The sequence below is a fragment of the Sardina pilchardus genome, chromosome 4, assembly GCF_963854185.1.
Source record: "Sardina pilchardus chromosome 4, fSarPil1.1, whole genome shotgun sequence".
Taxonomy (NCBI): Eukaryota; Metazoa; Chordata; class Actinopteri; order Clupeiformes; family Clupeidae; genus Sardina; species Sardina pilchardus.
The window spans coordinates 39411682-39437148 of NC_084997.1; the positions used below are offsets into that span (position 1 = coordinate 39411682).

The following is a 25467-nucleotide window of genomic DNA, read 5'->3' on the forward strand; positions in this document are numbered from 1 at the left end:
TGAAGTAGGTGGAATAAAATCCACAGTCTAAGGACTCGACGGGCTTCTTCTCCAAAAAAGCCCAGATCACTCGGCGAAGGGCCAGAGCCTGGGTTGGATCCCTGATAATGGTCATTGTAGCCCAACGGAATCTTGCCGGTAGGCGTTGACCTGTATGCCGTAACCCTGGGACGGGGTCACCACAACCCAGGGATCTGACATGTGACGCTTCCCAGCATCTGAGCTGCAGGCAGGTGAAGTGTCGACTGCCGTGGTAATGCGTCTACTGGCGTTCACACGTTGCAGACTTGCAAACTGCTGTTTAGCTTGTGTAACTTGTGCGCTGTGCTCCAGAGCCTGCTGTGCAGTAGAGCCCAACAGTTAACCTGGAACAACAGGAAAGGAACGGAGTGCTCTCCTGTATGGTTCCAAAAGCAGACACTGGGCCAACCATATTTGGTGCTGAGTAAGGGTTAGGGAAGACATGAACCTACCCAACTCATAATGCTAATAATAATAATAAAAATAATAATAACAACATTTATTTATATAGCACTTTTCAAGCTCAGAGCAGTTGCTCATGTAGGTAAATGCCTGCAGAGAGGTGTCACTCAAGCTCTGCACAGATTGGACAAATAAGTCCTGCAGTGACTGGGACAGGGATAGTATGAGGTGGGACATCAAGTTACCAACGCACCCCATGTGTGCTGCTGTGTTATTACTTCTGACAATGAAATCATCAGTCAAGTGGCATTGCAACTGAGGACAGCCTCGTCAGGTGACAGCGCTAGGGCTGGCTCTGTTAGGCATGCCGTGTAGTCCATAGCTGGACGCATCCTGCTTGTTGACCAATGCCCTACAGTCACTCAAGGTGAGGAAAAACACTTAGGGGGGAATTCTGACGGTCAGAAGAAATGAAATAGAACATCAGTCCTAGTGTTACTGGACCTTAGCGCATCTTTTGACACTGTTGATAACAATTGATAACAATATTTTACTACACAGACTCGAACACTGGGTTGGATTTACAGGCATAGTTATCAACTGGCTCAAATCATATCTACAAGAGAGGAGCTTCTTTGTTGCCATCAGCAACTGTACCTCAACACCAACGTCCTTGACCTGAGGTGTTCCCCAGGGGTCGATCTTGGGGCCACTATTATTCAACCTCTATATGCTCCCACTTGGACAAATCATCCAAAATAATTTGATTTCATATCATAGCTATGCAGATGACAGCCAAACGACTATGGTCCCCTCGATTCTTATTATATTTGGTAAAAAGGAGGAAAGACTTAAGGTTGCCACTCTCCTTGACACAAAAGGATTGAAAGCAAAGGATACTGTTAAAAAATCTTGGTGCATTAATCGACAGTGATCTAAATTTCAACAGCCACATGAAAATGATAACTAAATCAGCTTTTTACCACCTCAAAAATATAGCCAAACTGAGAGGGCTAATGTCAAAACATGACTTTCATGCATGTATCTCTAGCAGGTTGATTATTGCAATCACACACACACACACACACACAGCATCTCAAGAATGTCCCAGAAATGCACCTCAGCCTGTGCTGTCAACATGATGGAGATACAGTCGCCATGCCAACCCACACTCTGAAACAACAACAACAAACAACTACAACCCACACAATTGGCCCCTCAGAGGACTGTATAGGTGACAGCTCACAGTGTTGCCCACTGACTCATAGAGGTGACTGACTCCAGCTTCCGAAAGTAAAAGTCCGATCATGTTTTGGTTCTACCTGTGCACATAAGACAGGTGATCTCATCAATTAGCTACTGCCCTGGCTGAAGAGTTGTGCTAATTAGAGTCAGCTGATTTAAATGTATGGTTAGCACAGTGGTAGGACTTTTACTTTCTGAAGCTGGACTTTTCCACCTCTGCATGGTGGCAGCTCATGGTGGCACCTGACTCGGGCGTCAGTGTGTGAGTTTGAGTTTCTCAAAGTGTCAGTTACATAGTTTGAGTTGCTCTGTAATTGGCACTTTGAGAAATGTTCTTTAACCTTGGCTCCAGTCCAGCAGCGCAATCAATAGGTCTTCTCTTTGACTCAAGTAAAGCAGGTTCCGTCTCTTTCAGGCAGACGGAAATGTTCCTTTAGCTGCAGCCGCTTCCCAGAAGCACCGAGATGAAGATGAAGATGAAGATGAAGATAAGGACGATGGCCTGCCTCCAAACCCCACGGCACACGCAACACCCAGCATCCCAGCGCACACGCTACGCCCAGCTTCCCAGCGCAGCATCCTCACTATAAAAGCAGCCAATCAACAGCTGCTCAGGCAATCCGGCTCTCTCCTCTGAAGCACAATGCTGCTGTCAAAGCTCAGTCTGGTGGCCTGTAAGTCCTATTTATTCTGTTATTGATTACTTCAGTCTGCTGGCCTGTAAGTCCTATTTATTCTGTTATTGATTTGTTCAGTCTGCTGGCCTGTAAGTCCTATTTATTCTGTTATTGATTAGTTCAGTCTGCTGGCCTGTAAGTCCTATTTATTCTGTTATTGATTAGTTCAGTCTGCTGGCCTGTAAGTCCTATTTATTCTGTTATTGATTTGTTCAGTCTGCTGGCCTGTAAGTCCTATTTATTCTGTTATTGATTAGTTCAGTCTGGCGGTCTGTAAGTCCTATTTACTCTGTTATTGATTAGTTCAGTCTGCTGGCCTGTAAGTCCTATTTACTCTGTTATTGATTAGTTCAGTCTGGTGGCCTATAAGTCCTATTTATTCTGTTATTGATTATTTCAGTCTGGTGGCCTGTAAGTCCTATTTACTCTGTTATTGATTAGTTCAGTCTGCTGGCCTGTAAGTCCTATTTATTCTGTTATTGATTAGTTCAGTCTGCTGGCCTATAAGTCCTACTTACTCTGTAACTGATTATTTCAGTCTGGCGGCCTGTAAACAGGGCTGTAACTAAAGCAAAACTAAATTGTGTACTGGATTTTATTAACATTTTTGAAAGCTGTTAACAATAATGTATTTTCAAATGTAAACAGTGATTAACACTGAGTTCAACACTGACACAGTATATGAGGACGTAAGGCCTGATGTAAACCACTTTCACTCTTATTGATTATTTTAGTCTGATGTCCTGCAAGGCTCTTTTACTGTTACCAAAATTGATTCAACTCTCATTAAACCACCTCTGGCGAGCGATTTAACTTATCATGACAAAACCGACGTTACTCGATATACACTCGTTATAGTGTATATACTCGTTACAGCGATATAACTCATTTTCCATCACGTGTCGCACTAACTTTTTGATGTGCATCGTTTTTAAGCAAATTAACTTTTTAATGGAGAAAGGGCTAATGTCTCATTTTAAATCTCTGCTTAAAACCCATCTTTTTCCACTGGCTTTTAACACCAGGTAGTGTGCTTGATGTGATGTAAAAGTGTTCCCTGCTGAAAAAACCAGCCTGACCAGCTAAAGGTGGTTTGCTGGTTGACCAGCTTGTTAACCAGCTTATTTGACCACCCTTTGATGGTTAACCAGCTAGACCAGCAAAACTCTCGCGAAAACACACCTTCAGCTGGTTTACCCAGCTTACGATGGTAATTCAGCTGGTTTTGATTGTCGTACCACCTCAAGCTGGTCATTTTAGTTGGTGTTGCTGGTCTACATTGCTGGTTTTTACTGGCCACGCCAGCTTATGTTGGTCATTCTAGAAAAGCAGCTTGACCATCTTTGTCAAGCTGGACAGGCTGGTCACCAGCATGACCATCTTAAACCAGCTGTATCCCAAACGACAGGCTGGTCACACCAGCACGACCAGCTTCCTCAGATGGTCACGCCAGCATGTCTAGCTGGTGGCCTAACCAGCTACACCAGCAAAGACCAGCAATAAGAACTGTGTTTTGGGCAAAGACCAGCTAAAACCAGCTAAAACCAGCTACCAGCCTAAGATGGTTTCTTGCTGGTTTTTTCAGCAGGGTTGTGTGGGAAGTGCAATTTATTTATTTATTGATCTGATTTGATTTTACTTAGGCCTATTTTATGTTATATTGTTTTATCTTATCTTATTACTTAAAGCAACACTGAAGAGTTTTCCGTACCTGAAATAATGTTTCCAAAATAATTTAAGCAGTTCATCAACTCGTAACAGGGTGAACGGCACTTCTGCATTCACTTCGCGGCCCTCTGTCGGCTATAACCATACTATGTAACTTTACCAGATCGGGTAGCGTACTTGTAGTTTGATGAAATGAGACATAAGAAACTACAAATTTGACTTGCTTCAATGTCGCAATACATCATACGGTCACGAAATCATGCAACATACTCTACATTGTCTGTGTCATTGTTATTTGCTGGATAAACAAATAGCGTGTGTGCGACAGAGGAAAAGTACTTTAGTGTTGCTTTAACTGTTACCCTCTCGGCTTCACTGAAAATGAGGATTTGTTGTAACTGCTATTGTTCTGTCCAAGTGATGACTGTAGGTGTGTGCCAGTGTTGATGTTTGTGTGCTAACTCGTGTTCTTCTTTCCTAGTGTTGATTGCCAGTGTTGATGTGTTTGTGTCAGTGTTGATGTTTGTGTGTGCTAACTCCTGTTCTCCTCTTCTAGTGTTAATGACTGCATGTTCTGTGCACACTGATGCAAGTGAGTTCATGTATTTTGTTGTACCTCACTGGTTTTCCATTAACAGACATCGCGAATGGAACACTTGTAGAGAATGTTTCCAAGATGCTAAATGGAACACTTGTAGCGAATGTATCCAAGGTGCTAAATGGAACACTTGTAGCGAATGTATCCAAGGTGTTCAATGGAACACTTGTAGCGAGTGGAACACTTGTAGCGAATGTATCCAAGGTGCTAAATGGAACACTTGTAGCGAGTGGAACACTTGTAGCGAATGTATCCAAGGTGCTCAATGGAACACTTGTAGCGAATGTATCCAAGGTGCTCAATGGAACACTTGTAGCGAATGTATCCAAGGTGCTAAATGGAACACTTGTAGCGAGTGGAACACTTGTAGCGAATGTATCCAAGGTGCTCAATGGAACACTTGTAGCGAATGTATCCAAGGTGCTCAATGGAACACTTGTAGCGAATGGAACACTTAGCGAATGTATCCAAGGTGCTCAATGGAACACTTAGCGAATGTATCCAAGGTGCTCAATGGAACACTTGTAGCGAATGGAACACTTAGCGAATGTATCCAAGGTGCTCAATGGAACACTTAGCGAATGTATCCAAGGTGCTCAATGGAACACTATTGTGAGGTGAACTGTAGGCCGGCGCCCATCAGACACGGTGTTCAGCGGTGTGGGCCTGACACGAGGGATATCCCTGTGCGGCTGCCATGTGGCAGACGTTTCTAGTGGGCTTTGCTCCGTTAAAACAATGGAGTTCTCATTTTCTTTCTTGTCGCGTCGCGTACGTGTCCGGTGGGCACCGGCCTTGTCTTGATTTGTGAACTTTGTAAAGATTCTGAGCTGGCGAACATACAGTATTTAATTAGCACATCAGTTAGAGTATTGTAATAGGGCTCGGGATTGTGACGTGAAAACTTCACAGACAGCCATATTGGCAGGTACACTCCTTAGTTTACTATGGATTACTATGGATTTACTCCCGCCTATTAGTGTGTTCCTGATACTTAGTTTTTGCCTTCTTGGTCGTATGTTGCTGTGTAGTGGGGTGTAACAGCACAACCAACGATCGAAAGAGGAAAAGAATCGCTAATACTTTACATTTTCAGCTTTTTGCCTTCTGCATCTCAATGAATGGATTATTACGTTCGGTGAGCTACCAACATGGCGGAAATATTCCTAGAATGCAAAGCATGTGCCCGAGCCCTATTCTTTTTCCATCAACCATGCCACACACTTTTTTTGAGCAAATGATATTTTTTAATGGAAAACATGTTTATATAGACGTACTGCACCACACCGATTATCTGGTGACACTAGATTATATCCATACAGACACAGTGGGGATGGGTTTGTCCTCTTTACCCAAAATAACAACCAGTTAAAAAACTTTAAACAAAATGTGAACAAATGTTTAGTTCTCAAAGCCCCAGGTTGAAAATGGAGTAAAAATGAGGATGTTCAGGTGTAACATGGGTGTTGAGATGTAACACTGGTGTTAATTGAGAGTTATGAGTGTTGATCTAACACTGGTGTTAATTGAGAGTTATGAGTGTTGATCTAACACTGGTGTTAATTGAGAGGTATGAGTGCCCCTTCACAGGGAGGGGAGGGGGTAGGATGGGTGGGGGGGGTGAAGGTGTGTGTCGAAGCATGTATGGAAGCATTATGTGGAAGTTTGTGTGGAAGTACAGTATGTGTGAGACAATGTATGGATAGAGTGGGTGTGTGAGAAGTGTGTGTGTGTGTGTGTGTGTGTGTGTCTGCAGTAAGAGTATGAATGAAGGGAAGAAATATAATAACACAACCTCCCAAGGATCATGAGTGAAATTATATGTTGCAATGTTGGATCTAAATGTAAAAAGCATCTGATGTAAAGCTATGTAAAGCCATGATCTGGTCATATGCTTTGTGAGTTTGTGTTGTAAAAATAATAATACAACATAAATCAATCAATAAATAATAATCACACTCCAGCTGATGTACTTCTGTGTCTCCTACAGAGAACGGCATTGCCTGCGAGCACAGTCCAGTCAGCCTGACCTGCGGTGAGTACAGACATTTCTCACAGTCACAACCAATCACAAACCAAGCTCAGAGGTCACATGATTGCTCATAACCAATCACAAACCAAGCTCAGGAGTCACATGATCTCTCAAAGCCAATCATAAACCCATACAGTAATTTCCTGTGTATTAGCTGCATCGTGTATAAGCCGCAGGACAGTGTTTTATGCAAGTTAAAAGAATCAAAACCATAAGAATACCATACCATGTTGAATACCATAAGAACTGACCCCATGTATTAATCTCATAGCTGAAGAAATGTAGCAAAATCAATGTATAAGCCACGGCAAATAGTCGGGAAATTACGGTGTGTTTTTTTACCCGTCAGAAACTGGACAGATCATGGTTCACGCTGCTAACTACGGCCGTACAGACGGAACAACTTGCCCAGGACCTATTCAGACCACCAACTGTGCTGCCTCCAACAGCCTCTCCATCATGGAGAACAGGTCAGTCACTCCTAGCATACCACCAACAACTTAAAAGATAACCATCAGAAACGCACTGCTGGAAACACTTAAAGGAACAACTCAATCACAGATTCTTGAAAGTAGCCCAATTGTAGCCACAAACAGTGTCATCTCTTTATGATCCAAAATGCACCCAGAGCCAGCAGTGCCACGTGAGCTTCAGAGACGCCTGATAGAGCAGGGATGCCCTCATGGTGATGCCCACATGGAGATGCCTACATGGTGATGCCTGATAGAGCAGGGATGCCCACATGCTGATAGAGCAGGGATGCCCACATGCTGATAGAGCAGGGATGCCCACATGCTGATGCCCACATGCTGATAGAGCAGGGATGCCCACATGGTGATGCCCACATGGTGATAGAGCAGGGATGCCCACATGGTGATAGAGCAGGGATGCCCACATGGTGATAGAGCAGGGATGCCCACATGCTGATAGAGCAGGGATGCCCACATGCTGATGCCCACATGGTGATACAGCAGGTATGCCCACATGGTGATAGAGCAGGGATGCCCACATGCTGATAGAGCAGGGATGCCCACATGCTGATGCCCACATGGTGATAGAGCAGTGATGCCCACATGCTGATGCCCACATGGTGATAGAGCAGGGATGCCCACATGCTGATAGAGCAGGATTGCCCACATGGTGATGGAGCAGGGATGCCCACATGGTGATAGAGCAGGGATGCCCACATGCTGATAGAGCAGGATTGCCCACATGGTGATGGAGCAGGGATGCCCACATGGTGATGCCCACATGGTGATAGAGCAGGGATGCCCACATGGTGATAGAGCAGGGATGCCCACATGGTGATGCCCACATGGTGATGGAGCAGTGATGCCCACATGCTGATAGAGCAGGGATGCCCACATGGTGATGCCCACATGGTGATGGAGCAGGGATGCCCACATGGTGATAGAGCAGTGATGCCCACATGCTGATAGAGCAGGGATGCCCACATGGTGATGCCCACATGGTGATGGAGCAGGGATGCCCACATGGTGATGCCCACATGGTGATAGAGCAGGGATGCCCACATGGTGATGCCCACATGGTGATACAGCAGGTATGCCCACATGGTGATAGAGCAGGGATGAACACATGGTGATAGAGCAGGGATGCCCACATGCTGATAGAGCAGGGATGCCCACATGGTGATGGAGCAGGGATGCCCACATGGTGATGCCCACATGGTGATACAGCAGGTATGCCCACATGGTGATAGAGCAGGGATGAACACATGGTTATAGAGCAGGGATGCCCACATGGTTATAGAGCAGGGATGCCCACATGGTTATAGAGCAGGGATGCCCACATGGTGATGCCCACATGGTTATAGAGCAGGGATGCCCACATGGGGATGCCTGATAGAGCAGGGATGCCCACATGCTGATAGAGCAGGATTGCCCACATGGTGATGGAGCAGGGATGCCCACATGGTGATGCCCACATGGTGATAGAGCAGGGATGCCCTCATGGTGATGCCCACATGCTGATAGAGCAGGGATGCCCTCATGCTGATGCCCACATGCTGATAGAGCAGGGATGCCCACATGCTGATAGAGCAGGGATGCCCACATGCTGATAGAGCAGGGATGCCCACATGCTGATAGAGCAGGGATGCCCACATGGTGATGGAGCAGGGATGCCCACATGCTGATAGAGCAGGGATGCCCACATGCTGATACAGCAGGGATGCCCACATGGTGATAGAGCAGGGATGCCCACATGGTGATAGAGCAGGGATGCCCTCATGGTGATGCCCACATGCTGATAGAGCAGGGATGCCCACATGCTGATAGAGCAGGGATGCCCACATGGTGATAGAGCAGGGATGCCCACATGGTGATAGAGCAGGGATGCCCACATGGTGATGCCTGATAGAGCAGGGATGCCCACATGCTGATAGAGCAGGATTGCCCACATGGTGATGGAGCAGGGATGCCCACATGGTGATAGAGCAGGTATGCCCACATGGTGATAGAGCAGGGATGCCCACATGGTGATAGAGCAGGGATGCCCTCATGGTGATGCCCACATGCTGATAGAGCAGGTATGCCCACATGGTGATAGAGCAGGTATGCCCACATGGTGATGCCCACATGCTGATAGAGCAGGATTGCCCACATGGTGATAGAGCAGGGATGCCCTCATGGTGATGCCCACATGCTGATAGAGCAGGTATGCCCACATGGTGATAGAGCAGGTATGCCCACATGGTGATAGAGCAGGGATGCCCTCATGGTGATGCCCACATGGTGATAGAGCAGGGATGCCCACATGGTGATAGAGCAGGGATGCCTACATGGTGATGCCTGATAGAGCAGGGATGCCCACATGCTGATAGAGCAGGATTGCCCACATGGTGATACAGCAGGGATGCCCACATGCTGATAGAGCAGGATTGCCCACATGGTGATGGAGCAGGGATGCCCACATGGTGATGCCCACATGGTGATAGAGCAGGGATGCCCACATGGTGATGCCCACATGGTGATAGAGCAGGTATGCCCACATGGTGATAGAGCAGGGATGCCCTCATGGTGATAGAGCAGGTATGCCCACATGGTGATAGAGCAGGGATGCCCTCATGGTGATGCCCACATGGTGATGGAGCAGGGATGCCCACATGGTTATAGAGCAGGGATGCCCACATGGTTATAGAGCAGGGATGCCCACATGGTGATGGAGCAGGGATGCCCACATGCTGATAGAGCAGGATTGCCCACATGGTGATGGAGCAGGATTGCCCACATGCTGATAGAGCAGGGATGCCCACATGGTGATGCCCACATGGTGATAGAGCAGGGATGCCCACATGGTGATAGAGCAGGGATGCCCACATGGTGATAGAGCAGGGATGCCCACATGGTGATGCCCACATGCTGATAGAGCAGGGATGCCCACATGGTGATAGAGCAGGGATGCCCACATGGTGATGGAGCAGGGATGCCCACATGGTGATACAGCAGGGATGCCCACATGGTGATAGAGCAGGGATGCCCACATGGTGATAGAGCAGGGATGCCCACATGGTGATGCCCACATGGTGATAGAGCAGGGATGCCCACATGCTGATAGAGCAGGGATGCCCACATGGTGATAGAGCAGGTATGCCCACATGGTGATAGAGCAGGGATGCCCACATGGTGATAGAGCAGGGATGCCCACATGGTGATAGAGCAGGGATGCCCACATGGTGATAGAGCAGGGATGCCCACATGCTGATAGAGCAGGGATGCCCACATGGTGATGCCCACATGGTGATAGAGCAGGGATGCCCACATGGTGATAGAGCAGGGATGCCCACATGGTGATGCCCACATGGTTATAGAGCAGGATTGCCCACATGCTGATAGAGCAGGGATGCCCACATGGTGATGCCCACATGGTGATAGAGCAGGGATGCCCACATGGGGATGCCTGATAGAGCAGGGATGCCCACATGCTGATAGAGCAGGATTGCCCACATGGTGATGGAGCAGGGATGCCCACATGGTGATGCCCACATGGTGATAGAGCAGGGATGCCCTCATGGTGATGCCCACATGATGATAGAGCAGGGATGCCCTCATGCTGATGCCCACATGCTGATAGAGCAGGGATGCCCACATGCTGATAGAGCAGGGATGCCCTCATGCTGATGCCCACATGCTGATAGAGCAGGGATGCCCACATGCTGATAGAGCAGGGATGCCCACATGGTGATAGAGCAGGGATGCCCACATGGTGATAGAGCAGGGATGCCCACATGCTGATAGAGCAGGGATGCCCTCATGCTGATGCCCACATGCTGATAGAGCAGGGATGCCCACATGCTGATACAGCAGGGATGCCCACATGGTGATAGAGCAGGGATGCCCACATGGTGATAGAGCAGGGATGCCCACATGGTGATGGAGCAGGATTGCCCACATGGTGATGGAGCAGGGATGCCCACATGGTGATGCCCACATGGTGATAGAGCAGGGATGCCCACATGGTGATAGAGCAGGGATGCCCACATGGTGATGCCTGATAGAGCAGGGATGCCCACATGCTGATAGAGCAGGATTGCCCACATGGTGATGGAGCAGGGATGCCCACATGCTGATGCCCACATGGTGATACAGCAGGGATGCCCACATGGTGATAGAGCAGGTATGCCCACATGGTGATAGAGCAGGGATGCCCACATGGTGATAGAGCAGGGATGCCCACATGGTGATGCCTGATAGAGCAGGGATGCCCACATGGTGATGGAGCAGGATTGCCCACATGGTGATGGAGCAGGGATGCCCACATGGTGATGCCCACATGGTGATGCCCACATGGTGATGGAGCAGGGATGCCCACATGGTGATGCCCACATGCTGATGCCCACATGGTGATACAGCAGGGATGCCCACATGGTGATAGAGCAGGTATGCCCACATGGTGATAGAGCAGGGATGCCCTCATGGTGATGCCCACATGGTGATAGAGCAGGTATGCCCACATGGTGATAGAGCAGGGATGCCCACATGGTGATGCCTGATAGAGCAGGGATGCCTACATGCTGATAGAGCAGGATTGCCCACATGGTGATACAGCAGGGATGCCCACATGCTGATAGAGCAGGGATGCCCACATGGTGATGGAGCAGGGATGCCCACATGGTGATACCCACATGGTGATAGAGCAGGGATGCCCACATGGTGATGCCCACATGGTGATAGAGCAGGTATGCCCACATGGTGATAGAGCAGGGATGCCCTCATGGTGATAGAGCAGGTATGCCCACATGGTGATAGAGCAGGGATGCCCTCATGGTGATGCCCACATGGTTATAGAGCAGGTATGCCCACATGGTGATAGAGCAGGGATGCCCTCATGGTGATGCCCACATGGTGATAGAGCAGGGATGCCCACATGGTGATAGAGCAGGGATGCCCTCATGGTGATGCCCACATGGTGATAGAGCAGGTATGCCCACATGGTGATAGAGCAGGGATGCCCACATGGTGATGCCTGATAGAGCAGGGATGCCTACATGCTGATAGAGCAGGATTGCCCACATGGTGATACAGCAGGGATGCCCACATGCTGATAGAGCAGGGATGCCCACATGGTGATGGAGCAGGGATGCCCACATGGTGATGCCCACATGGTGATAGAGCAGGGATGCCCACATGGTGATGCCCACATGGTGATAGAGCAGGTATGCCCACATGGTGATAGAGCAGGGATGCCCTCATGGTGATAGAGCAGGTATGCCCACATGGTGATAGAGCAGGGATGCCCTCATGGTGATGCCCACATGGTTATAGAGCAGGTATGCCCACATGGTGATAGAGCAGGGATGCCCTCATGGTGATGCCCACATGGTGATAGAGCAGGGATGCCTACATGCTGATAGAGCAGGATTGCCCACATGGTGATACAGCAGGTATGCCCACATGGTGATAGAGCAGGGATGCCCTCATGGTGATGCCCACATGGTGATAGAGCAGGGATGCCTACATGCTGATAGAGCAGGATTGCCCACATGGTGATACAGCAGGTATGCCCACATGGTGATAGAGCAGGGATGCCCTCATGGTGATAGAGCAGGTATGCCCACATGGTGATAGAGCAGGGATGCCCTCATGGTGATGCCCACATGGTTATAGAGCAGGTATGCCCACATGGTGATAGAGCAGGGATGCCCTCATGGTGATGCCCACATGGTGATAGAGCAGGGATGCCTACATGCTGATAGAGCAGGATTGCCCACATGGTGATACAGCAGGGATGCCCACATGCTGATAGAGCAGGGATGCCCACATGCTGATAGAGCAGGGATGCCCTCATGGTGATGCCCACATGGTTATAGAGCAGGTATGCCCACATGGTGATAGAGCAGGGATGCCCTCATGGTGATGCCCACATGGTTATAGAGCAGGTATGCCCACATGGTGATAGAGCAGGGATGCCCTCATGCTGATGCCCACATGCTGATAGAGCAGGGATGCCCACATGCTGATACAGCAGGGATGCCCACATGGTGATGCCTGATAGAGCAGGGATGCCCACATGCTGATAGAGCAGGGATGCCCACATGCTGATAGAGCAGGGATGCCCACATGGTGATGCCCACATGGTGATAGAGCAGGGATGCCCACATGCTGATAGAGCAGGGATGCCCACATGGTGATGCCCACATGGTGATAGAGCAGGGATGCCCACATGGTGATAGAGCAGGGATGCCCTCATGGTGATGCCCACATGGTGATGCCCACATGGTGATAGAGCAGGGATGCCCACATGGTGATAGAGCAGGGATGCCCACATGCTGATGCCCACATGGTGATAGAGCAGGGATGCCCTCATGGTGATAGAGCAGGGATGCCCACATGGTGATAGAGCAGGGATGCCCACATGGTGATGCCCACATGCTGATAGAGCAGGGATGCCCACATGGTGATAGAGCAGGGATGCCCTCATGGTGATAGAGCAGGGATGCCCTCATGGTGATAGAGCAGGGATGCCCACATGGTGATGGAGCAGGGATGCCCTCATGGTGATAGAGCAGGGATGCCCACATGGTGATGCCTGATAGAGCAGGGATGCCCACATGGTGATAGAGCAGGGATGCCCACATGCTGATGCCCACATGGTGATAGAGCAGGGATGCCCACATGGTGATGCCTGATAGAGCAGGGATGCCCACATGCTGATAGAGCAGGATTGCCCACATGGTGATGGAGCAGGATTGCCCACATGGTGATAGAGCAGGATTGCCCACATGGTGATGGAGCAGGGATGCCCACATGGTGATGCCCACATGGTGATAGAGCAGGATTGCCCACATGGTGATAGAGCAGGGATGCCCACATGCTGATAGAGCAGGGATGCCCACATGGTGATGCCCACATGGTGATAGAGCAGGATTGCCCACATGGTGATGGAGCAGGGATGCCCACATGCTGATGCCCACATGCTGATAGAGCAGGATTGCCCACATGGTGATGGAGCAGGGATGCCCACATGGTGATGCCCACATGGTGATAGAGCAGGATTGCCCACATGGTGATGGAGCAGGGATGCCCACATGCTGATGCCCACATGCTGATAGAGCAGGATTGCCCACATGGTGATGGAGCAGGGATGCCCACATGGTGATGCCCACATGGTGATAGAGCAGGATTGCCCACATGGTGATGGAGCAGGGATGCCCACATGCTGATAGAGCAGGGATGCCCACATGCTGATAGAGCAGGGATGCCCACATGCTGATAGAGCAGGGATGCCCACATGGTGATAGAGCAGGGATGCCCACATGGTGATGCCCACATGCTGATAGAGCAGGGATGCCCACATGGTGATAGAGCAGGGATGCCCACATGGTGATAGAGCAGGGATGCCCACATGCTGATAGAGCAGGGATGCCCTCATGGTGATAGAGCAGGGATGCCCACATGGTGATAGAGCAGGGATGCCCACATGGTGATAGAGCAGGGATGCCCACATGGTGATAGAGCAGGTATGCCCACATGGTGATGATGCCTGTGTTGTAGAATGACAGCAGGTCAACTCCAGCTAAGGGCAGGAATAGGGGTTGTAGAATGACAGCAGGTCAACTCTAACCTGACTTTCGCCAGATCCTGTAGTTCGCTGTCTGCTTCACACAAGGATCTTGGACTTCTCGATAGGAGATGTATTTCTGAAGGCGGGTCCTTGTAAAACATCCTCGCATGTGATTTGATAAACCACTTGCCTGAAGTGCTAGGCTTCTTCAAGTTCTTGCCAAACCCGGTCGGAAGAAGAGTAAAAACATCCTTGCCACCAATAAATGTCTTCAAAACTATTCTCTGAAAGAATGAATACTCGATAGATTCGACAAAACGGTTGAAATAGCAGAATCAATGTCAGCACAAGACTCCTCGCTGCGTGCCGCCATTGTTATTTGAATCAAACACTCGCTTCGGCGCTCCTGATTGGCTGCTCATTTTTTGATCACTGGCACAGGGGTTTGGATTGCCCTCGCGTCCAGACCCTTGTGTGGAGCTCAGCGAAACGCCTCTGGTGGAGCATGGCGGAACTACAAGGGTCTGGCGAGAGTCAGGCTAGGTCAACTCCAGCTAAGGGCAAGAATAGGAGTACAACTTGTTCCCAGGGATTAAAGCAAAAAAAATCCTGAGCCTGAACTTTTTTAGACTCGTGCATGCGACTCTATACGACACTATGTTGGTCGATCGATTGGAAACCAGTTTACTTTTTGGAGTGTTTGCACACGACACGGGCCTTGTTTGTGATGTTGGACCCCAAGAAAGGCCAAAAGGTGGCAATAGTAGTCCAACACACTACAATATGCTACATGTAGCATTTAGGATTTCTTTTTATATCGAGTTTTGCTGCTAATCTTTGTCTTTGACAGGTTACAAACTGACCTACAATCATAAGGTGTCATGTTGTCAGGATATGTAAATATAAATTGGAAGGCAGGCATTTGAAGAATAAGTCTTAGTTGCAACCATTTAGGTTAAGGTATTCAAAAAAAGACACTGATTCTCTTTCTAAAGAGTAATAACAGTGTTTCCCACAGATTAGAAGGCAATGTGTGGTGGTCGCCTCATGTCTGACTTTTTATCACTTTGCTTTCATACAATGTGAATTTATTTATTTAATGATTTTTTAACAAGATGTAAGCACACACACACACACACACACACACACACACACACACACACACACACACACACACGTGTAATGATTTATACATTCTGTATACTGACATTTCTGATATTCATAACAGCAAACTTTATGCAGCTTATAGCCTGCTATTCATATTACAACTCCACCTCTTAAATTCAGCTGTTTGATTGAAGCCTCAAAATATTGTAAACAATGTAGCATAGTTGGCTAGTTTATCATACTCTAGCTGGTTGAACTGTTCAGTGTCCCCACGTGTGTTTAAGTTTAAGGTAAGCTCATACTTTTTCTCCTTGGGACAGGCCCTTGAAATCTTGGAGTTGAAAAGCATTGGTATTATTGAGTTAGTTGGTCAGTCAACTTGAATGCAGAGTTTTAATCATGTGTGCAGCATAGCCTACTAATGATGCTAACCGTATTTAACAATAATTCAGCTAGTCGTCTTCTGTGCGTCATTGCGTTCACGATTGTGAATGTTTTGTTTGGATTAAATGTGCATGTCGAGGGGCGGGTGTCCATTGAGTGCGCACGAGAGGGGGCCAAGGAGAATTCGTTTACTTACGGTTTGGTAAAGTTGGACGCATAGTCTACAAAATTTGCGGAAGAACTTATGCTTCCACCCGCAGCGTCAGGTGCATTAGTGCGACCGCGCTTCCAGGGATGATCTCGTTATGGAGACAGACGCGGTGTGCACGAAGGGGAGTCTGTGTCTGTGTGTGAGTGTGTGTGTGTGTGAGTGTGTATTAATATAAAGGGTGCGTGACGCGTGAGTGACAGAGAGATAGAGCAGGGAAAGGAAATTCAGCTTAACGAATGCTGCGTGTTTTTCAATAGCGTTAACAAATTAATAATATTTTAAAAAATCAACGCAGTCAATAGCCGCACGCCGGAATTCCGGCACGGTGCCGGAAAACTTTAATCCCTGTGTTCCACTTCAAACTGAATCTGAATATTTTACATTTTCATTTATAGATTAATTTGAGCAATTGCATGGAAAACCGAATTTGAACAGTATATTTTAAAATTGAATTCATTAGTTTGGAACTGAATCCCAAGGGGGTAAGGGGTTCAGAATATTCTTTCATGAGAGACTCTTATTTTGACAGGTGTAATGAAAGACTCTTATTTTGACAGGTGTGATGGAAAGACCAACTGTTCGGTGCGGGCCTCCAACAGTATCTTCACTGACCCATGCATCGGCACCTTCAAGTACTTGAACGTCTCCTACAGCTGCGTCAATGCCAGTGAGTGTACACACACACACACACGTACCTGAATGTCTCAAGAAGCTGCAGTTGGCAGTTATGGAATGGAGGTGGTGTCCTGTAGAAATGCATAGAGTAGTGTAGGTGCAGTGCCTGTGCTGAGCATTGGAGTATAGCTACACCGCTTAGCATAGCTACACTGCCTAGCATAGCTACACTGCCTAGCATAGCTACACCACCTAGTATAGCTACACCACCTAGCATAACTACACTGCCTAGTATAGATACACCGCCTAGCAACACCACCTAGTATAGCTGCACCGCCTAGTATAGCTACACCGCCTACCATAGGTACACTGCTAGCATAGCTACACTGCTAGCATAGCTACACTGCCTAGTATAGCTGCACCGCCTAGCATAGGTACACTGCTAGCATAGCTACACCACCTAGTATAGCTACACCGCCTATATAGCTGCACCGCCTAGCATAGGTACACTGCTAGCATAGCTACACCCCCTAGCATAGCTACACTGCCTAGCATAGTTCCACTGCCTAGCATAGCTACACCGCCTAGCATAGCTACTCTGCCTAGCATAGCTACATCACCTAGCATAGCTACACCGCCTAGCATAAGTACTCCAGAGTATAACATTATAACTATCTAGCCTTGACGGCAATAGAGTGCAACAGCAGGTGAAGGTGAGAAGGTGACTGTGTCCTGCTGTGCAGTCGACTCTCATGTGACCTGCATGTAAAGGTGACTGTGTCCTCCTGTGTAGTCGACTCTCACGTGACCTGCATGGAGAGCACCATGTCCATCGTGATCGAGCGCTCTGCCGCCATCGGGCTCCACGAGGACCACCTGCGCCTCAACGACCCGCTCTGCACTCTCTACTCCAACGGCACACACGTGCTCGCCAACACGTCCCTCAGCACCTGCGGCACACAGATGACGGTGAGATAGATACACACACACACACACACACACACACACACACACACACAGTATACACACACTAACAGACACACACACACAGTATACATACACTCACACACATGCTGTACACACACACAGTGTACACACACACAGTATACACACACACACACACACACACATTATGTACGAAGAGCCTGTTCAATCTATATCACTCATTACAAGTGAAGGGCATGTTCAGTCTGTAATGCTCAATACAGTATAATTAAGGGCATGTTCAGTCCATAATGCTCATTACAAATGAAGGGCATGTTCGGTCCGTAATTAGCCTGGCACGCCCTCCCAGTGACGTAACACCTTCGGCTTTTGCTGTCGCTGGTCTGGTCAACTGCTAATCGGGAAGGATTTCTGAGTTCCCGAAATCTGCGGAACTGCCCCCTTTGGTCGAGAACCAATCAACTTTGAGCAGCTCCAACGGCTCTGGGTAGAGGCGTGTTCAAGGCAGAGGAAAGAGTGTTGTTATTGGTTTAAACTCGGCAAACCGCTTTCTGACATCGACCAGTAGCAAATCGAGGCACTTAAAGGGATAGTTCGGGTTTTAAGACACGAAGTTATATGGGTTCCCTGTCAGCAATGTTGTGCATCAGCACTGACTTACCCCCCGACAGCGTCCTGTGAGCCGAGATCCAGCCGGTTTTTGATCGTTTTTGATGCTGAAGAAAGTAGTCCGGCAAGTTTCTGGGGTCACGAAAGTAAAGTGTTTTTCTTCTCAAAACCATATGCGTTGAAAAGAGTGATATATTTGCACCACAAAAACATTGTCCAGCTGTCAGTAGTGCGCAGTGATAGGAATCGAGAAAAATAGTGCCAAGAAAACGAGGTTTGAATTTTTCCTGGACAACGTTTTTGTGGTGCAAATATATCACTCTTTTGAACACGTATGGTTTTGAGAAGAAAAACACTTTACTTTCGTGACCCCAGAAACTTGCCGGACTACTTTCTTCAGCAACAAAAACCGGCTGGATCTCGGCTCACAGGACGCTGTCGGGGGGTAAGTCAGTGCTGATGCACAACGTTGCTGACAGGGAACCCATATAACTTTGTGTCTTAAAACCCGAACTATCCCTTTAAAGGAGGCGGGTCAACCAGCGCTTGGAGAAACCGTGTTAGCACAGGCTGTTGGTCAGACTGAAGTCTCGCAGAGCCTTTGAAAGTCGATGGTAATCAGGCCAGTCCGTAATGCTCAATATAAAGAAGGGCCTGTTCGGTCCGTAATGCTCATTACATATGACACTATAACACAGACATCTCCCTTAACAAAGGGATTTTCTTCTCTGATTCGCTGATAGGGTGGCCATTAACTTTATGTAACACGCTACATTTGAAGTAGCTCGAGTTGCTGCCCATATTACACTTGAATATTAATTCGCCAAATTTGTTGTAAAGTTTAAATTAACTGTCACGTTGCATCCAAGCTAAAATACAGACGTTCAGAACATAGTCTTAACACTGTAGCATATGACGGAGATGGATTATAGCTAGTTGAATGGCATGTAAGTAAAATAGCGATGTTTCAAAGTAAAGGTAAATCCGAATCCTGGGATAAGCCCGCTTCACAGCGGGAGAGAGAGAACTAACGACTGGCTTTTGTCCATCGCTACTACCATCCATTTAGAACTAGTAACGGCAGTTTGTCCTGCAAGTTTAGAAATTAGTTGATATGTGACAGAAAGAAGTAGTTGTACAAACAAGACAGTTTTAGCGATGTAAACGTTTGCATTATAATAGGAAATGAACACTACACAAGTGGCAACAGTGGAACAGAATGATATTCAAACATATGGGAGATGAACACTAATAGGAGAGAAGTTTAAGCGAAGGCAACTGCGCACGGCGCCGGAGTTCTAAACCTCCACCTCGCCATTATTTCCATCACATAGGTCATCTCGTCGGCCGTCATCCCTTACTTAACTGTACATACTGTACGCCTACTGTAATCTGCTAACACCCTCCCCATCAGCTAACACCCTCCCTATCTGCGCAAGACCCGCTAACACCCTCCCCATGTGCTAACACCCCCCCCATGTGCTCAAGACCTGCTAACACCCTCCCCATGTGCTAACACCCTCCCAATCTGCTCATGACCCACTAACACGCTAACATCCTCCCCATCAGCTAACACCCACTAACCCGCTAACACCCTCCCCATCAGCTAACACCCACTAACACCCTCCCCATCTGCTAACACGCTAACACCCTCCCCATCAGCTAACACCCACTAACACGCTAACACCCTCCCCATCTGCTAACACCCTCCTCATCTGCTCCTCTGTCTTGGGCAGGATGACGGTGAGAACCTGGTCTTCAGTAACGAGGTGGTGTCCTTTGACGACGTGACGGACGTGATCACCAGAAGACACGACGTGGAGATCCAGTTCTCCTGTAAGTACCCGAAGCGCAGCAACGTGACGGCCCAGTTCGACGCCCACCGGCCGCCCCTCACCTTCGTGCAGCGCGGCTTCGGAACGTTCACCTACCACTTCGAGTTCTTCCGCTCCGGCGCCTTCGGCCAGATGCACGACCCCGACTCCTACCCGCTGGAGTTCGACCTGGGAGACATGATGTTCATGCAGATCGAGTCCATCTCCTCCATCCCCAACACCGAGCTGTTCGCAGAGTCCTGCACCGCCGCTCCCAGTGACAACCCCCAGGAGGCGCTGTCCTACCCCATCATCCAGAATGGGTAAGACCCACCGCCCCCCCCCCCCCCATAGATAAGACCCACTGCCCCCTACCTACCCCATCATCCAGAATGGGTAAGACCCACCGCCCCCCCCCCCCCTCATAGGTAAGACCCACCGCCCCCCCCCCCCCCCCCCATAGATAAGACCCATTGCCCCCTACCTACCCCATCATCCAGAATGGGTAAGACCCACCGCCCCCCCCTCTCATATATAAGACCCATTGCCCCCTACCTACCCCATCATCCAGAATGGGTAAGACCCACTGCCCCCCATAGATAACACCCATTGCCCCCCCCCCCATATATAAGACCCACTTATATATGACCCTATGCCCCCCCATAGATAAGACACACTGCACCCCCATAGATAAGACCCACTACTGCCCCCCCCCCTCATAGATAAGACCCACTTATATATGACCCTATGCCCCCCCTCATAGGTAAGACCCACTGCCCCCTCATAGATAAGCCCCACTGCCTCTACCTACCCCATCATCCCAAACCATCTGCCCCCTTGTAGGTAAGTCATCATTTCACCATTACTAAATGTGATGAAACTAAATGTGACTCCTGGTTAAACTTGTTAATGTCTCATTCCTTGAGATTGGTTTGTGAAGGTCTCTCTCTCTCTCCCTCTCCCTCTCCCTCTGTCTCTCTCCCTCTCCCTCTCCCTCTGTCTCTCTCTCTCTGCGCACAGGTGTGAGGTGGACGACACGGTGCAGTTCTACTCGGGTCACCAGTCAAAGGTCCAGTTTGGGATGAAGGCTTTTAAGTTCATTGGACTATATGACCATGTGAGTAGCATGACCATGTGAGTGCGCTACACTATGCTATACTGCCAGCCCATTAGTGACCATGTGAGTGCGCTACACTACGCTATACTGCCAGTCCATTAGTGACCATGTGAGTGCGCTACACTACGCTATACTGCCATTAGTGACCATGTGAGTGCACTACACTACGCTATACTGCCATTAGTGACCATGTGAGTGCGCTACACTACACTACGCTATACTGCCATTAGTGACCATGTGAGTGCACTACACTACGCTATACTGCCAGCCCATTAGTGACCATGTGAGTGCACTACACTACGCTATACTGCCATTAGTGACCATGTGAGTGCACTACACTACACTATACTGCCAGCCCATTAGTGACCATGTGAGTGCACTACACTACGCTATACTGCCATTAGTGACCATGTGAGTGCACTACACTACGCTATACTGCCATTAGTGACCATGTGAGTGCACTACACTACGCTATACTGCCAGCCCATTAGTGACCATGTGAGTGCACTACACTACGCTATACTGCCAGCCCATTAGTGACCATGTGAGTGCGCTACACTACACTACACTATACTGCCATTAGTGACCATGTGAGTGCACTACACTACACTATACTGCCATTAGTGACCATGTGAGCGCACTACACTACGCTATACTGCCATTAGTGACCATGTGAGTGCACTACACTACGCTATACTGCCAGCCCATTAGTGACCATGTGAGTGCGCTACACTACACTATACTGCCATTAGTGACCATGTGAGTGCACTACACTACGCTATACTGCCATTAGTGACCATGTGAGTGCGCTACACTACGCTATACTGCCATTAGTGACCATGTGAGTGCACTACACTACGCTATACTGCCAGCCCATTAGTGACCATGTGAGTGCGCTACACTACACTACGCTATACTGCCATTAGTGACCATGTGAGTGCACTACACTACGCTATACTGCCATTAGTGACCATGTGAGTGCACTACACTACGCTATACTGCCAGCCCATTAGTGACCATGTGAGTGCGCTACACTACACTATACTGCCATTAGTGACCATGTGAGTGCACTACACTACGCTATACTGCCATTAGTGACCATGTGAGTGCGCTACACTACGCTATACTGCCATTAGTGACCATGTGAGTGCACTACACTACGCTATACAGCCCATTAGTGACCATGTGAGTGCACTACACTACGCTATACTGCCATTAGTGACCATGTGAGTGCACTACAAATACTGCCAGCCCATTAGTGACCATGTGAGTGCACTACACTACGCTATACTGCCAGCCCATTAGTGACCATGTGAGTGCGCTACACTACGCTATACTGCCAGCCCATTAGTGACCATGTGAGTGCGCTACACTACGCTATACTGCCATTAGTGACCATGTGAGTGCACTACAAATACTGCCAGCCCATTAGTGACCATGTGAGTGCACTACACTACGCTATACTGCCAGCCCATTAGTGACCATGTGAGTGCACTACAAATACTGCCAGCCCATTAGTGACCATGTGAGTGCACTACACTACGCTATACTGCCAGCCCATTAGTGACCATGTGAGTGCGCTACAAATACTGCCAGCCCATTAGTGACCATGTGAGTGCACTACATTACGCTATACTGCCATTAGTGACCATGTGAGTGCACTACACTACGCTATACTGCCATTAGTGACCATGTGAGTGCACTACACTACGCTATACTGCCAGCCCATTAGTGACCATGTGAGTGCGCTACACTACACTATACTGCCATTAGTGACCATGTGAGTGCACTACACTACGCTATACTGCCAGCCCATTAGAGACCATGTGAGTGCACTACACTACACTATACTGCCATTAGTGACCATGTGAGTGCGCTACACTACGCTATACTGCCAGCCCATTAGAGACCATGTGAGTGCACTACACTACGCTATACTGCAGCCCATTAGAGACCATGTGAGTGCACTACACTACACTATACTGCCATTAGTGACCATGTGAGTGCACTACACTACGCTATACTGCCATTAGTGACCATGTGAGTGCACTACACTACGCTATACTGCCAGCCCATTAGTGACCATGTGAGTGCACTACACTACACTATACTGCCATTAGTGACCATGTGAGTGCACTACACTACGCTATACTGCCATTAGTGACCATGTGAGTGCGCTACACTACACTATACTGCCATTAGTGACCATGTGAGTGCACTACACTACGCTATACTGCCAGCCCATTAGTGACCATGTGAGTGCACTACACTACGCTATACTGCCATTAGTGACCATGTGAGTGCGCTACACTACGCTATACTGCCAGCCCATTAGTGACCATGTGAGTGCACTACACTACGCTATACTGCAGCCCATTAGTGACCATGTGAGTGCGCTACAAATACTGCCAGCCTATTACAGTAGTGTCATGCTCCAAGGGTAGTGAAGACACTACGGTAAGACAGAATGAGAAGTCGACTACGGTACGGTGTGATAGAATGAGAGGTGGACTACGGTACGGTGTGATAGAATGAGAGGGTGACTACGGTACGGTAAGACAGAATTAGAGGTGGACTACGGTACGGTAAGTCAGAATTAGAGGTGGACTACGGTACGGTAAGTCAGAATTAGAGGTGGACTACGGTACGGTGCGATAGAATTAGAGGGTGACTACGGTACGGTGTGATAGAATGAGAGGTGGACTACGGTACGGTAAGACAGAATTAGAGGTGGACTACGGTACGGTAAGTCAGAATTAGAGGTGGACTACGGTACGGTAAGACAGAATGAGAGGTTAATCATATTTAATGTGTTTAAAGCTGGCTGAGAGGTTAATCATATTTACTGTGTTTAAAGTTGGAATTAGAGGTTAATCATATTTACTGTGTTTAAAGGTAGGGTATGGAATTAGCTTTTTGGCCATTTTTGCAAAATTACTTCTAGCATGTTGAGAGGCACCTGTGTGACTGTCCTGTGCTCAGGTGTTTATCACCTGCTCAGTGATCCTCTGTGCGGCGGGCGTACCTGGCAGCAGGTGTTCCCAGGGCTGCACTAACGGCTCGGCCTCAGGCCACCAGATCAGCAAGAGGGACGTCTCCGTCCAGACCGCCAGCCACTTCATCTCCCAGGGTCCCCTGCGCCTCAAACGGGCCCTCGGCAACACGGACAGCAGAGCCAACACAGGTGATACAGCTAAAGCACATCAAATAGCTTATGCAAACCAGCTAACACGTAGCTAACACAAACCAGCTAAGACATCAAATAGCTAACACAACCCAGCTAACACATCAAATAGCTAACGCAAACCAGCTAACACATCAAATAGCTAACGCAAACCAGCTAACACATCAAATAGCTAACACAAACCAGCTACAGTACATCAAATAACATAAACCAACTAACACACGTGATACAGCTAGCACAGATTTCCGAGGTGACAGCTTGGTCACTGCATAGAGGGCACGGCTGAGGGTCTCAGTAAACAGGCCTCCTCAGGACTAACACAGCTAATCCAATTGCATTAGTGGTCAGGGCTAGGGCTCTAATCCAACTGCATTAGTGGCTCGGGCTAGCTAATCCAACTGCATTAGTGGTCATGGCTAGGGCTAGCTATTAGCTAATCCAACTGCATTAGTGGTCAGGGCCAGGGCTAGTTAATCCAACAGCATTAGTGGCTAGGGCTAGTTAATCCAACTGCATTAGCGGCTAGGGCTAGCTATTAGCTAATCCAACTGCACTAGTGGTCAGGTTTGGTGTCTTACGCATCGCTCTGCTGTTTTCCAGGAGTGGCCAACAACAGCCTGAGTCTGAACCTTGTGTTTGTTATTGGTGGTCTCCTGGCAGCCGTCGCCATGGTGTGTGGAGTCCTGATCTACAGGACCAAGAGCCCCAACATCAGATACGAGAAACTGCCCTCCACGGACATCTGACATCTCTCTCTGCTGAGAGCTGAATAGTCAATGGGTGATTTCCTCTCTTTCTGCTGAGTTGAATAATCAA

The 25467-nt window shown here is 48.5% G+C and overlaps 1 protein-coding gene across 1 annotated transcript in view; it reads left to right on the plus strand.

The window, feature by feature from the left end:
- Window positions 1–2267: 2267 nt before the first annotated feature.
- LOC134079220 (ZP domain-containing protein-like) overlaps window positions 2268–25467 on the plus strand; it is a 23762-nt gene continuing 562 nt past the window's right edge. The window contains exons 1-10 of the mRNA XM_062535430.1: window positions 2268–2342; window positions 4570–4605; window positions 6602–6646; window positions 6993–7113; window positions 16925–17034; window positions 17776–17951; window positions 20273–20673; window positions 21371–21467; window positions 24450–24651; window positions 25252–25467. The exon at window positions 25252–25467 is cut by the window's right edge and continues 562 nt beyond it. Coding sequence (XP_062391414.1) covers window positions 2312–2342; window positions 4570–4605; window positions 6602–6646; window positions 6993–7113; window positions 16925–17034; window positions 17776–17951; window positions 20273–20673; window positions 21371–21467; window positions 24450–24651; window positions 25252–25397 — 1365 coding nt within the window. The 5' untranslated portion in view covers window positions 2268–2311 and the 3' untranslated portion in view covers window positions 25398–25467. The remainder of the gene's footprint in view (window positions 2343–4569; window positions 4606–6601; window positions 6647–6992; window positions 7114–16924; window positions 17035–17775; window positions 17952–20272; window positions 20674–21370; window positions 21468–24449; window positions 24652–25251) is intronic.